General features: G+C 48.3%; 1 protein-coding gene across 1 annotated transcript in view; it reads right to left on the minus strand.

Moving 5' to 3' along the window:
- LOC129387282 (uncharacterized) overlaps window positions 1-14,885 on the minus strand; it is a 50,116-nt gene extending 35,231 nt beyond the window's left edge. The window contains exons 1-2 of the mRNA XM_055076117.2: window positions 14,712-14,885; window positions 56-207 (exon numbers count right to left, since the gene is read on the minus strand). Coding sequence (XP_054932092.1) covers window positions 56-207; window positions 14,712-14,828 — 269 coding nt within the window. The 5' untranslated portion in view covers window positions 14,829-14,885. The remainder of the gene's footprint in view (window positions 1-55; window positions 208-14,711) is intronic.
- Between the last annotated feature and the right edge of the window lie 923 nt (window positions 14,886-15,808).

The raw sequence follows: 15,808 nt of genomic DNA on the forward strand, positions 1-15,808 counted from the left end.
CTCGCGTATATAATAAACCGCTCAAAGTATACACACATTTAACCACACAACTTACGCTTGACGTCCGTTCAGGGACGGCAGCAGCCACAAGTAGCTAGCTGTCTTGCTGTTTTGATCAAGGTGTTGCCGCACAACTACCACACAGTCTAAATCTCCGTCTTCGTCTGCATCAAACACAGCAACGGCGTTTGGGAAGATCTCAAACACCTGCAAAAGCAAGGGAAGTCAAGAACGCCAATGAAACGAGGCCAGCAGTTGTGGAATAGCAAGTGGCATTTTGTGGAACAGCAGGCGTACAAAAGTCTTGTACCGAACGAGCCGTGCATATGTGCTAAGTTCAGAAAAAGATTTTCCAAACACATTTTTTTTTCGACCGCGCGTGATTGGAACCACCTTCCTGCTCACATTGTAAATGTTGAAACTCGCAATTTATGTTTAACCTTTGATCCACACTGTTCGTAAGGATAGCATTTGAATCGTTTCAGCACATTAAACTGCAAATGTGTTACTTTTCTTTAGTGATGTGTGACTGCGTTCGTGGTGTGTTACTGTGCATTACTATTTTACATTCTGTATAATATTACCCTATTGTAGTGGTAATGCTTTATTTTTTTTTTTTATTAATGTCCCACTGTGATATTGCACAAAGGTAGTGGTGTGCTATTTTTTTTCGTTTTGTTCACCACTCTTATATGGGTCCGATGTTGGACTGGTGGTATTTAAAAAAGTTCCACTAAATGGCTCGGGCCAGTACCGACAGAGCCTCCCTTTATTGCGAACACGAGGCAGAATAGATGTAGCTTCTCCGTTACCTTTTCATGCCAATCAGCTTGCCACTTATAACGACTGCAGCCCCCACGCTAATGTTTTGTTTCATAGCAAATAGTACTTTTATATTGATACCTCTAAAGCGGTTAGCCAAGGAGCTCATTTCACGGGGAATTTACCTATTTGCTTCTTAATATACACTGCATTTAGCTCTAGCTGATGCCGACCTATCTGCCTTCCTGTAAATAAATTTTTCTCTCTCACTTGCACTCTTTCGCTCTCACGCGCCTTCGATAACATCAGACACTCCACCATCCTTGAACGCATCTCCTTGCTCAACTTTAGGGAACGCTCTTACAACTACGTAAGAGACTTTCTATCCAAATGGAAGGCCTTCCTGTCCGTCGTTGACATTCGATCGGAGGAACTCTTCCTCGGCAGCACGGGCACACCGCAAGGCTCTGTCATTTCCCCAATACTGTTTTATCTGGTTATGATCGGATTAGCACAAGAACTACAAAAGCTCGACGGCATTGAACATACCATATACGCCGACCACATTACAATCTGGGCTGCAAAGGGCAGTGATTGCCAAATCGAAACTGCCCTACAAGACGCCATTGACGTCGTAGAAAATTATCTTCAAGGCACGGGACTCCGCTGTTCCCCTGAAAAGTCGGAGCTTCTCCTATACCGCCCACACTCTGTGGACGCCCCCCACGGGGCTCCACGAATAAACGCCAATACGAGGTAATTGAACTCCACCTGAGGGAAGGCCGACCCATACCTGTGGTTCCTAGCATCCGCGTTCTTGGTATGACCTTAAAAGCCAACGGAGCTAACTCTATGGGTATCTCCAAGATCATTCGACAGACCGCTAATACATCCAGACTGCTGAAACGAGTGACCAACCGACAAGGGGGTATGAAGGAAGAAAGCCTCATCCGCGTTGTCCAATCTTTTATCATCTGTCACATTGCTTATGTTGCACCCTTTCTCATTTGGTACAAAGCTGAAAAGACTAAACTGGATATCGTCATCAGAGGAGCCTATAAGCAGGCCTAAGGACTACCCAACCAAACCAGCACGGAATTTCTACTACAATTAGGTATCCACAACACGCTAGATGAATTAATCAAAGCGCAACGTCGATCCCAACTGGAGTGGCTTACCCTCACGGAAACGGGCCGCAGCATTCTAACCAAGCTTGACATCACCTACCACCACCAACATGGAGACAAACACCCAATACCACGCGACATTCAGCAATGGATACACGCCGACCCTATTCCCCAAAACATGCACCCAGACCACAACAAAGAAAGCAGGAAGGCACGAGATACCTCCCTCATCAAAGCTTATGCCAACACCGTGGGCGTCACCTTCGTCGACGCAGCTGAGTACCAAGATAGACAGCGCTTTTCGGTGGTCAACACAGCAGGCGGCTTGCTCCGACATGCTGCCAGCATAGCTACCCAAAATGCCGAGACGGCCAAGTAAGTGGCCATCGCCCTGGCCACTCTTGACGCAGCCTGTCACACCATACTGAGCGATTCTCGCGCAGCAATCAACAACTATATCCAGGGTCATATTTCTCGACAATCGCTCCGTATCTTACAACAAGCCCCGCATTCGTCTGAAAATCAAATCACCCTCGTCTGGATCACAGCACACGCCGGTGTTGTCCACCCGCACCTCACCAACCTCAACGACGTTACACACTCTGTAGCACGAGGACTAGTCAACCGTGCCGGAGACAGTGCAGGTGCACCCGCAGAACGCGACCGCCTTACAAGATACAACGACCTCGTGAAGTCATTTTACCTCGGAAGAACTTCCCCCCCCCCTCACCGCAAGTTAAACAGAGCGCAGGCAACCACCCTTCGCCTGTTACAGACCAACAGATACCCCTCCCTCACACGCTGTCACATCATATACACCAACATCTACCCGAGCCAGACGTGCAAGATCTGTAAACCTCAATCAGCAACACTCCCCCACATGCTATGGGAGCGCAAAAATCAATACCCAGACCTTAATTCCGTGACCCTCTCATCGAGATGGCACGCCGCCCTGCGCAGCTCCCATCTCGACGACAAACTCTGGGCGACCCAACAGTTTCAGTTTTTCAGTTTCAGTTTCAGTTTGTTTATTCAGACATACATTGCCTGGCTTGAACGGACTAAAGTCAGATAAACTCTGCCTAAGGTCCCTACGACGGGCCTACGAAGCGGTGAAGAGACAAGGCCTCGAAGTCCCATCGTGGGAGGCCTAGGCACAGCCGACTAAACTGATGGTTCTCATTAAAGTTCTCTCTCTCTCTCTCTCACTTGCAGTTAGCTCAACATCTATGGTCTTTCAGGGTTTCAAAAACTATTGGCTTCGCTTTATACTGTTAGGGAGAGAACAGAGGTTTGAAACGTATTTACAGGGTACTTACAACGCGTCCACCTGCATACAAGACACAAAGGACGGAAGCCAGTCTACGCGGCGTCAACGAGTGTCATCGTTTTCTGTACTGTCCTCAGTTTCGTCTCTTGTAATGCTTGGTAACATGCACCCGGCCGCGAAGGTGCCGTCTCGGCGCGTTCTACATCGTCCGAGTGGTATTGCTTGAGGAGGGTGACGTGGACTGCATCGGTGAAAGGTCGAGACATGGTGGAATCGAGAGGCGTGGTTGCATATGTCACGTCGTCACTTGGCGCAAGACACGGTACGGGCCAGAGTGAGGTGAAATCAACATTTCTCAAAGACCAACAGCCCGTGACGGTGTCCAAACAAGGACCATATAACCAGTGTTGAAGTGCGAATGGCGGTAGTGTGCATCATAGAAGCGTCGTTGCTTTTCCTGCGAAACGGTAAGGCGCAGGCGTGCCATCTGGCACGCCTCTACAGCTCTGAAGACAGCGTCACGGGCGTATTTTGACGACGTGTCGAGGACGGCAGGAAAGAGTGTGTCAAATGGCAGCGTGGTATTTCTTCCGTACAAGAGATAAGACGGAGAGAAACCCCCAGAGTCATGTCGGAAGGAATTATAGTCCCATTTGCGTTATTTGTAATTTTTCTGTATATTTTTTCAAAAATAAGCTGATTGTGTTTATTAATGCTGTAATCGCCAATGCGGGGGCCTGAGGCTTTGTCAAGCTGTGGAAATTACTGCTATTTGCGCACTTCACTTCGTATCATTACACTGTAGTGACGCGAAACCAAACATCATTTTCACATTTTACGAAGGGCAGAGCGGCCTCCCTCCCAGTCGTGACAGTGACGATGGTCGGCCGAAACATACATACCAAGCATATCTTTGATAGTTCTATTAAGATGCTCTGGGAGCCCGTTAGTGTAATTATGGGTGACACGCTGCTGTCAACTTGTCTTTTGTAGCACAGGAGTGCAAGAGGTCTTCCACTACCTTTGATATGAAATAGCGGCCCCGGTCTTTGAGGAGCTGTCGAGCAGCGTCATGGTGAAGTATAAGGTCTTCGAGGAGGAAGTCGGCGACATCGGTTGCACAGCTCGTTTGGAAAGCGCGAGTGATCGCGTACTGAGTCGTGCAGTCGGTGCGCCTGTTATTCAGTTATTTCTGCAGGTATTTAGCGGGAAACAGCCAAGAAGGTGAAGACCAACCTTAAACAATGGCTCCAATGGTACGTCAAGAGGTTGAAGGCGGCCAGCTGGGAGTACTGCAGGTTTCTTGCGGCGCTAGCACTGCTCACAGGAAGCGACGTAACAGCAGATAGAAAGGTAAATACCGGGCCTTAAGAACAATGCCGAACACGGTCATACGTCCTCGAGCCCCTGAGGTGACCTGCGGTAGGAACATCTTGTAGGTGTACAAAGACAGTTTGACGCATGTGCGGGAATAACCAATAGCAGTTCAGGACCGTAAGAATGCCTGTTGTAGCAGTAGAAGACGCCATCCTGCAGCAGAAACATGTAGAGGGGGAAGGTGTCCCAGAAGTCTGCCGGATAAGGAGGTCTCGCTAGTAAGGGTCGCGACATTGCTCATCTCCGATGTTCTGAAACGCAATAAGCGACAGCATGCAGCTAGACTCGCGACTGTCGGGAAGCTTCAGTGGGTCTACTGAATGGCGCGAGAAGTAATCAGCGCCTTGGTAAAATCGGCCACTTTTAGGCACAACTGTGCACGAGTGCTCTTGGAGTTGCAAAGCCCACCGATAGAGATGTCCGGTAGGGTCCTTTACTGATGAAAGCCAGCATAAGGCATGATGGTCACTGATAACTGCAAATTGCAGGCCTTAAACGTAGCGGCCAAATTTACCCACTTTCCAAACGAGGTCAAGGCACTCGCGTTCAGTAATTGAGTAATTGCTCTCCGCTAGGGACAGAAGACGGCCAGCGTACGCAATAAAACGGCCGCAACCTTGATGGCGCTGAGCCAAAACAGCATTGATTCCATGACTACTGGCATCGGTTCGAACTTCCGTTAGGGCGGTCACGTCAAAATCTGCGAGAACTGATGGTGAAGTGAGCCGCACGGTAAGGTCAGCGAATGCAGTAGCTTGTTCCGGACCACTCACAACCGCGTCTTTCTTGACAATTTCCATGAAAGGACATGCAATGTTGGCGAAATCGAGTACGAACCGGCGAAAGTATGAGCAGAAGCCCACAAAGCTTCGAATGTCGTTGGCACAAGTCGGCACGGGAACATTCTTGACGGCGCGAACTTTCTCAGAATGGGGGCTGACGCTGGAAGAATCGATTAGATGTCCGAGCACAGTAAGTTGCACGTGGCCGAAGTGATACTTTGATGAATTGAGCTGAAGCCCAGGCTTGCGTAAAACAGAAAGAATTGCGGAAATACGCTCGAAGTGCGCAGCAAAAGTTGGTGTAAAGCCCATACCCGCATCGAGGTAGCACAGGTATATTCACCCCTTAAATCCGTGTAGGAGGCCGTCCATCACACGTTCAAATGCCGCCGCGGCATTACATAACCAGAACGGCATCATCATAGGCCCACGTGGTGTGGCGTGCGTTGAAATTTCCGACCACCACTAGTTGGTCCTTTGTGCCCGGAATAATTTTAGCGAGGGTTAGGAGGGCAGTAAAGTCTTCGTGTTTGTCATTTGGGGGACTGTACACGCTTAGAACGACTGTATGGGCGCTGCCCCTTTTCTGGGGAGTAACCACGATTGTTTTGTCATTAGTTTCTGCGCAGTCATAGAAATCATTGGTTGTGGGAGATATAGCTTTTGGATACCAGTGTTGTGACATGAGGGTATCTTGAATTGAACAGCGTATAATAGCCTAATACTTTTACTGGGCGGGGGCCCACTTCTTCTAAGCCGATTATGCGCGGTAGGCTTAGGAAATTTTGTGCAAAGTATTGGTGGGCTGTTGCTTTCAACTCTACTGTCAAATATCAAGTTGTTCCGAAGAATTCGGCCTAATTTCCATCATCCACGCTCTCTGTGTGGGTGACATCTGTAGCATTGGTGCGGCGGTATGCGGGAGCTCTGGGGTTCGACAAGGGGCCTGCATCTGTGCACTTACGCGCTTCACGTCGTGCGGTCAAATAAGTTTTGTTAGGCATAGATATTTGCTGTTAGATTTCTTGTTGCATTTGCTGCATCTGTTACAGTATGCTTTGCAACATGGCCTCTGTGCCTGATGGGGGTGTTGTGGGTTGTGGTTGGTAGGATTAGCTGCTCCCTCCTGCTTACTATGCCTAGCACTGATAGTACTAAGTTGTTGTTACAAAGTGTTTTTGGTTTCTCTGAGTTGTCTATTCTCGGCTATGATTTTCTGATACTCTGGGTGTCCTGTAATAGGAGCAGTGGAAGATACAACGCGTACCCAGCTCACCTGTTGGGTGTTGTGTGGAGCTCGAGGCATCTTAGCTTGAATCTTCGGTTTCTTCGGCTGCTGCCACGCTTCGGGGCTCTAGTATTGGAAGGGGACCACGACTCCATCGAGGTCTTGCGTTCAGAGATGAACCGCCTATGTCCTTGTTTTCACTGGGGTGCTTGGTCTCTGCGACTTGGTCTTGGTTGTGCAGGAACGGCCGGCTTCTTGGCTATAGGCTTGAGGGGACATTTACATCCCTTGGCGCCCATAGCGCGGGCTTCCTCACAGGCGGCGCATTTCAGGGTGAAATCGTGCCCTTCCGTTTGGTTTTGGGTGCTACACGTGTGGCAGACCACTATATTAGGGGTAGGGCACACACACCAGACCGGTGGCCGGTGTGGTAGCATACACGGCATACCTGTGTCGTTGCTTTGTAGGGGTAACATGGCCTCTCCTCTCCGTAGTAGTATACATATTTGGGTGTGTACCCACTGCTAAAGGTAAGTACCGCAGTCTTGGTGTCACCCAGCATCCAAGCCTGAACAATCTCTACCCCTTGAGTGGGCCGAAAGTGGGACGAAAGTGGGACGAAAGTGGGCCATCAACTCTTCGGTGGGCGTCTTGGGGCGACTGTGTGAATTACGCCACGCGAGCCTCCGTCCGGAGCTTCCACGTACGCATTCACCAAGTGTACTGTTCCATTAACGTGGAGGTGGGTCAAGCACTTCATCCGGTCAGCGGCTTGCTGGAGATGTGTGGAAACAAGTATGATGGAGCCTGGTCTAAGCCTGACCAGGAATTACGTGTCCGTGACTTGGCACTGACAGGCCATCGCCACGACTTTCGAAAGCTGGTGGTTAGTCAAGTCTTTGACAATAAGTCCCTTGAAATGCCGAAGCAGGATCTTAAAATCATTCTTGGGGAGTGGTGGCAACCGGCGACGCTTAGAGCGTTGTCCTGGTGCTTGCGAAGTATTCGGCTGTTGTTGTTTGGCAGGTAGTTGAATAGTGGTTCTCCGCTCCTCATACCGCTTCTACGCTCATCAACTTCTTCTGTCGTCGAGTCAGGTTCATTTGCCAGTTGGAGTACGGGTTGTCCAATGCTGATGTGGCGCAGTAGGACATTGTCGCATTTTGGCTGGTCGAAGCAAATTCCATGGACTGGGCCTTTTGGAACTCCACTGAAGTAGGCACGGTACAAGGTGCGGTGCTCGTAAAGGGCAGGTTGAGGCTGCGGTGAAGCCCAGTAGTCGGCTGGGAGGCCGCCATAAGGCTGCTCGGCGTATTCGTTCCTATGCCTATTCGCGGCCGCCGAAGCGACTGCGTCAGGCTTAGTTCGACCTAGCCAAACGGAGAAGTTTCAAAGTCCTTAACTGGGAAAATATTGATCACTTACGGCCGAAACCAATTTCGGGCGGTGTCGAAACATTTCCCGGATCATTTGAACACAAAAATTGAGGTCCCAATTCGAGTTAGATGCGTGAAAAAGCCTAATGTAGGCGGAGTAGCGTCTTGTCGAAACGCAAACTGAGTGTCTCCCACAGTGTTGCCCTAAATTCACCGACTTTATTTGTGGAAAAAGATCTGACCAAGCTTTCACACTTGCCTCATAAGAAGCCTACTGCACTATCAATACACCGGCTGTTCTAACTGTACAAAATAATAATATTAAACCAATATAAATCTTGGTGACATCATTTTATCATTCGAGTGCTCATATTGGTCACCTCTAAGTACGTAGTAGGTTGAGGCGTTGTCTGCGTAATTAACGAAGCGACGTTGATTATATTTTCAATTATTGTTCTTAAATTGGTAAAGAAAATGAGTAGTTTGGAGCCCGTCCTCGAGATTATCTAGCCCAGCCAAGACATTTTGAATAAGCATGCTTCTGTAAGAGCTATGCGAACAAATATTTTACAATTAAAAGCTCTTAGAAAGCGTAACTGATGCAGAACAACAACGTCTGTAAAGTAAACCTAACCGCATCAAGCCTTTTGTGATGTCAATAGCATGGCTCCTTGAGCATGTTCCTGGTGGCCAGACTGCCTTCGATGTTTATTCAGGGTGTTTTTTCGAAGGTAAGCAGTTCGAAGTTTTAACACAGAGAAAGAAATTCAACAAGAGGGGACACTCGGGCTAAAACTTTAAACAGGAAAAACGTCACGCCTAGTGTTGTTTCCATCCGTCAGTTGACGCGAACATCGCAAAACAAAGAATGTGAAATTAACTTACAGACATTTCTTTTTTATTCTTTCCCTCTAGAACTAAAAGGTATTGCGCATAAATGAACTTATACTTTGTAACTTATTTTTCTTGCGTTACCTAGCAACAAGCTAATGGCACGCCAGGCGCGACAGACCTGCTTGCGTCATGTGCCAGACAGGCCACCGAAGCCAGCGAGGCCAATTGCGCATGTGAAGTTCACCTATTCGGTCACCCGTCTATTTCGTATGTAGCAGGCTTGTTGGGCTCCCAGCGTATTCTTGCATTCCTTCTGCACTCCGACACCGCACCACTGCACTATTGGACTATGGCAAGGTGAGAAATTTTGTTTCACAGTCTGCGACACATTTCAAGCAATTTTGGCTTTCACGGCACGGAACCGAGACTTGTGACGCAGTTGGCGAAAAACAGCTCGGCCATCCTGGCTTATTTTATTTGAGTTAGTGAGTCGTTCTGGGAGGTGTTTGCGACGGTTTCTATGAGCCCCAACATTGTTATAACTTAGGTCGGTAGTTTTTTGGAACGCTCGCCGCATCAGGCTTTGTGACGCACTTAGCGAAAAGCACCTAGGCCGTGTGACGCAGTCTCGCGTGTACTGAATCTTATCGGGACAAATTTTGGCGCTGACCCACAACATTCCACAGGCATAGGAGGAGGAGGAGTAGATTTTAATGAAGAGAAGGAGGAGAGGTCGGCCTGGAGAGCGTGTCTCCTCTCTCCCTCTTCCTGCTTCCTCTGCCTCTCTTTCCCTCTCCTTCCCTGCTGCCTCGCAAAAACATGCGCGTGTAAGCAGACTGTATGACACTCGCTCTGCAATTACCATTCAAACCACAGCTGTAATAAATCGCCTTACCGTTGAAATTTGGCGCTTCTTCAAGTCAATGTGCCCCCTGCCGAGTGGGTGCAGAGCAATTTGCTCCTGTCGTGTGACATAACCGCCCATCCCCTACCTTAACATTGCCTTAATGCACTACCAATCTTCTGACTAAGTGCCATAAATTTATATGTTGTTACAGCGGACTGCCTTCTTGGCGCAGTCATTTGAAGCTTGTTGATACTCGTCCGATATATTGAAATAAAGGTTTCTAAAATATTGTCCATTCAGTTAAGCATGTGCATTGCCATGAAGTTCCGCGGAATGGCGAAGATGCAATGTCCAGAATTCCTGAGTATGTCCATGCTACAAGACACGACAGTTTTTTTAACGTAGAACAAAGACATGCGAATGCTTGTTATGTTGTCCAAGGAATAAAATCTGACAATAAAAGCGATGACTTAACAAATGAGCAACCTATTGCTACGTTGAAGTAAGTAAAAAAAAAACATTTGAAGAGCACTTTATAGGAAACCAGAACCGAAACCAAACATTGAGTTTTATGCTACGGTCATCTAGTGGGAGACTGCCGAATTCAGTCCTACGTGGCGTCAAAAAAATATTACGCCGGACGGTATCGAACCGCTGCCAGCAGGACGCGGAAGGAACGCAGCGAGCGATTAAACCACTCAGCCACGGCTTGCAATGCTGCCGCAAGGATACGCTCGGGTTTTTGTGGATACCACGTAAATTTGCACGACTGTGTTTCAAAAATCGCTTTGAGGAACAGTGTTACGCGATGTGTAGAGAGTCGAAATAGTCATCAATAGAAAGCTGAGTTACCGGGCTGCATACGGTGCATAAAGCGGGTACTACAATCATTTCCTTATAGTGAAAAGAAATAAGTGAGCTAATAAGCGGTCCATTTATTTTCTGGCACATCTCTGAGCATCTTCCTAGTAGCCAAGAAACTGAGCCAGCTCATGACCAAATCAAGAGCGCCACCGTTTACTGTACTATAATACCACTATTTATTTATTTATTTATTTATTTATTTATTTATTTATTTATTTATTTATTTATTTATTTATTTCAAATACTCTTAATGTTATTGCGGCGTTACAGAGCGGGGTGGTACAGTTGTACATCGTTGCAGATGCAGGTCTTGAAAGTAGATTGATCAGAAATGCTGGCGATGGGGGCGGGCAGATGATTTCATTTCGATGGCGTCTTTGGCACGAATAAATGAAAGTACAAGTTGGTGCGGCAGCTTGACACTTGAACTTTAAAACAATGAGTACTAGTAGTAGTAACAGTAGTGCAGTGTAGAAGAGGACGAAGAAAATGCTTTTGCGTCTGTGGCTGTGCGCGCAATCAGCGTTTGTTTACTGCCAGTACGACCTTGATTGTATCTAGGGTCTTCTAATAAATCCTCATACTACATTTCGTGGAAGGTGCTGCAATCCCCGTTCCTTAACCTGGAACTTCGCAGCCAAACGTTGCAAACTACTCCAGCCGCTACGATGATCTAGGCTCCCAACAATCCGCCTGGACATGCACCGCTCCCCTCATTTGCCGCGCAGTCCAGCGGCAGCGGGACCCTCCCGTCTTTGGCGGATCAAGTGAGAGTAACGTGGAAGACTGGCTCTCTACTTATGAGCGTATCAGCGATCACAACAAGTGGGATGACCCGACGAAGCTACGTACCGTCCTCTTCTGTCTTGCTGACCTTGCCAACTACTGGTTCTATAATCGTGAGCAGGAACTACAAACCTGTTCCACTTTCAAGGCAGCATTCGCGGAAGTCTTCAGCTGCCCAGCCTTGCGAAAACTCCGTGCTGAACAGCGTCTTCGCCAGCGCGCTCAACATCCCGGCGAGACTTACACAAACTACATAGAGGATGTCGTAGATATTTGCGCCCGCGTCGATTCCACCATGAGTGAAGAATACAAGGTAAAGCATACCCTCAAGGACATCGAGTACGACGCATTTCAAATGCTTCTAGCACGATACCCTACTTCTGTCGCTGCTGTCGTAACTCTTTGCCAGAGCTTCCAAGAGCTGCGTTTACAAGGGGTCTTTGCGCACAGTACTGTTGCAACTGGCGATATTCTCTCGGGCCTCATGCTTCCCTCCAACTCCACGCCCGCGTCGTGGTGCTCCGTTCAAATTGAGGATTTCATTCGTCAGGAGGTGGCAAGCCAACTGTCTGCGCTGCCTCTCAGCGATCGACCTCTCCAGCCTGACACATCTCCTGTTGCCCCGATTAGGCGGGCCATTCGCGAGGAACTTGCTGAGTCGCTCGCTACCTTTGACTCAACCATGTCCTTCCGTGGCTGTACCTCTGACCTAGGCCGCAGTCAATGCGACCTCAAACTGTGCCACCTCCCGCGTCGCCTCCAATTCCGCCTCGAAGCCCCGTTCAGAACCCTTGGCGCACACTCGACAACTAACCCACATTTCTTGCTTGCGGCTTCGCCAGCCATGTCACGCGTTTTTGCCATCGTCGCATGCCATGTGCTAACCCTGCTGTCGCGACGCCTGGATATGGCTATTCCCACGATGCTACCGGTCACACGATGCATCCCAACCTAGACTTTTCGCCATCTCGTCGATGCCCTTTCGGCACCCACCGTTCTCCAGCAACGCATTGTCGCTCGTCTTCCCCCTTCTATCACCGCCAGACACCCAGCGAGAGAAACTAGTTTCTGCAGTTCTGCAGGCACAAACTGCAAGCTTCGCGACTGCTACGAGGCCTCCACAGCCGCCACGTAGTTTATTACACGTTTTGGTAGAAACGACTGCCGCAACTGCGCCTATTGATACTGCGGCTGCCATTTCTGTCATAGACGAAAATCTTTGTCGTAAACTCCACAAAGTCACAACGCCGTTGTCTGGTATGTTCCTACGAAAAGCGACTGCACAGCATCTAGCACCGCTTGCTCAATGTACCGCAAAATCAGTCATTGACGGCACTGTCTATGTTATTGAATTTTTTGTGCAATCTTCATGTTCACATCACATCATTCTCGGCTTGTCTCACCATCGTGCAATCATCGACTGTGCCCGGGCCAAAGTGGCGGTTTTAACACTTGCCCATGCCCCACTGCCTGATTCTTCTGTAAATAAAGCTGCAAGCTTTATTTCCGATACGGACATCCGATCCGATACGGACATAACACCCGAAATGTCGGTTCTTATGCCAGTCTCTTGCTCCACTGAGCCAGACGCTACAGTAATCTTTACACCGTCGCCTATTTTTCTACGTCGCAAGGTTCTACTTCTTCCGTTTGCTTTCCTCAACACTGTACCTGGATAATCCGCTATGCTTCTGCGTAACCCGTCTCAATACTCTTACTATGCAGAGAACCACTAGGTCGTGTTCAGGGCCTTCACCCACGTCACATTTTCAATACTTCCGACGACAAAGCCTTTTATCAGCTCGACACCCCCACTTCTCCTGTGCTGCGCACATCGTCATCATCATCATGTTGTCGTCGTCGTCATACTTTCTTGAATCTGTCTTAGACGCCGACCTGCCACCTTCTTATCGCCAGCAAGTCATCGCGCTTCTTAAGAATTTTCGGTCGCCATTTGATTGCGACCAACTGTCCCTGGTGCGCACGGCGACCGTCACCCACAGCGTCCACCCTGGTTCCCATCCTCCATTAGGCCAACGACCACACCGCCTCTCGGCAACCGAGCGACAGATAATTAACGAGCAAGTCGACGATATGCTGCACCGTGTCGTCATTCGCCTTTCTCACGGTCCTTGAGCGTCTCCTGTTGTATAAGTACGCAAGGGCGGTCAGAACGCTCCTATTTAGATTACTGTCCACTCAGTAAGATCACTCGCAAATATGTCTGTCCGCTGCCTCGGACAGATGACACCCTCAACTCTTTTCAAGGCGCGGAGTACTTCTCATCTTTGGATATTCGCTCCGGTTATTAGCAAGTGCCGATGGCGGAAGATGACTGTGAGAAAAGTTTTCGTCATGCCCGACGGCTTCTACGAATTCACCCTAGGGCCATTCGGGCTCTGCAACGCACCCGCTACTTTCGAGGGCATGCGGAACACCATCATTCGTAACTACAAGTGGAAAACATGTCTGTGCTAACTTGATGACATCATCGTGTTTTCGCCAGATTTTCTTACGTACCTCCTTCGCTTGTGTGAGATACTGCCCTGCCTCCCCTCTGCCAGCTTCCAACTCAACATCAAACAGTGCCGTTTTGCTGTCCGCAAGTTAAGAATATTGGGACACGTTGTATCGAAGCAAGGTATGCTTCCTAACCCCGCAAAGCTTCGCGCGGTCGCAGAGTTTCGGATGCCCAGTACTCTTACGTCTCTCCGCCGCTTTACAGGGCTCTCCTCTTATTTTCTGGGTTTTGTGCGCAATTTTTGAACTATCATCGCACCACTGACCAATTTTCCTACCGCTAACAACGGCACCTCCGCGTGGTCACGTGCGTGTGGCGAAGCCTTCAAGCAACTACGTTTCCTACTTACTTCGCTACCAATTCTTCGACACCACGATCACACAGCGCCTACAAGGATACTTACACATGGACGCTGCGGTGGCATCGGACTTGGCGCAGTCCTCGCACAACGGAAAGACGACTGCGACGAGTATGTCGTCGCGTATGCGAGCCACACTTTCAAGAAAGCAGAAGCCAAATACTCTCTAACAAAAAAAGGAGTGCTTGGCCAATATTTGAGCTCTCGTCAAATTTCGACCATAGCTATATTGTCACCCATTTGACACTAACGTATTACAGTAGTAGTAATAGTAGTAACTATAATAATAATTATATTATAACTACATTCATCAGTATACGAAAGCGGGCCGGCAGAAGCCAAACAATGACTTGAGGGGCAATGATAGCGCAATCTACTTGCGAAAGAATGATTACGCGCTTTTAAGATAGCGTAGTTTAGACAATAGTACGAAAAAAAGGAAAATTACGTTGAAGGTTCTTAATTAGACAGGATCAGACTCTAGAGTATGCGTTCTTCATCCACAATTTCTAACGCCGTTTTTTTAATGCCATGACTTCACCTCAAGAACTTACAGCACCGTCACCTCAGCATACGCACCTTGAAAGCATCTGTAACGTCGTGCTGTAGACTGTGCTTGGCTTGGCCCACAGCAAGTGGGGCATCTAGCCACAGCATGGCGTCAACAACCAAGAGGCAAGAAATGGCCGCCCGCATGTTTCCGACGAAAGCTTGTGCACGAAAGACTACCTTCGCTGGCTGTTCGACGCTGCAGCAAATCTCAACTTTCCCAAAAACAATTGAGGTCTTTTTTAGGAGGCGGCGCGTTTTGTAGCCCTTGGTTTAAAGCGTACAATAATAAAAACAGAGGCGTGTCATGTATTATCCGTACTCAACCTGAAATGTAGGATCTACGTGACATTTAACGAAGCATTTCCGACATGAAAAACAAGGTATGCCTTCGATGGACAAATCGAACAGTTCTAATTAATATGTCGGAGTATGTCAGATTTGAACGCTATGCCACCTGACAACTCATTCACAGCACACTTGGTGTTTACCTAGAGCCCGTTAAGTTTCCTGATTGAAGGTTTTTTTCCAGCTTGGCGTAAGGACGGCAGAGTTTTATAGGGCGGATCGAAAAGATAGCACAAGCGCTTCCTTATAGCGTTATAATTTCAGGTGCGCAATTCACGCACCCACTTCTGGAGGCCTGATTTGCTATCGCTCTGTGCCCTGTCCAAGAAGTACATTTCCGCGGAGTCAAGTTGGTTTATTACTCCTCAATCATTTCGTTTGTGATGTCAAAGAGCCAGCTAGTCCACATGTCCGCAACCTGCATGGTACACCATCGAATGTAATACGCTGTCACTGGCAACCACACAACAACGTCATTGCATTGTAAGGCTGCCTGTGCACTCCCGAGATTTTTCATTTTACTCTAATGTTGGTGGGCCACAATAGCTATTTCAGTCACGCTGAAGTTCCAAGACTCGGAATAACTAGTGGTCAGTAACCTTCAAAACGCGTCGGCTATGTATCTCGCTGCGATGCAACGATCATGAAAGAATGCGAAATGAACAACGCTGAATGAATGACAAAAGATTTCGCGAGTCGACTTATGCACAGTCCAAGTGGATTCGCATCGACGTCAAGCCTTTGTACATAGTTAATAAGGGACAAAACAAGTGCGGTTC

This window comes from Dermacentor andersoni, chromosome 2, assembly GCF_023375885.2.
Source record: "Dermacentor andersoni chromosome 2, qqDerAnde1_hic_scaffold, whole genome shotgun sequence".
Classification (NCBI taxonomy): domain Eukaryota; kingdom Metazoa; phylum Arthropoda; class Arachnida; order Ixodida; family Ixodidae; genus Dermacentor; species Dermacentor andersoni.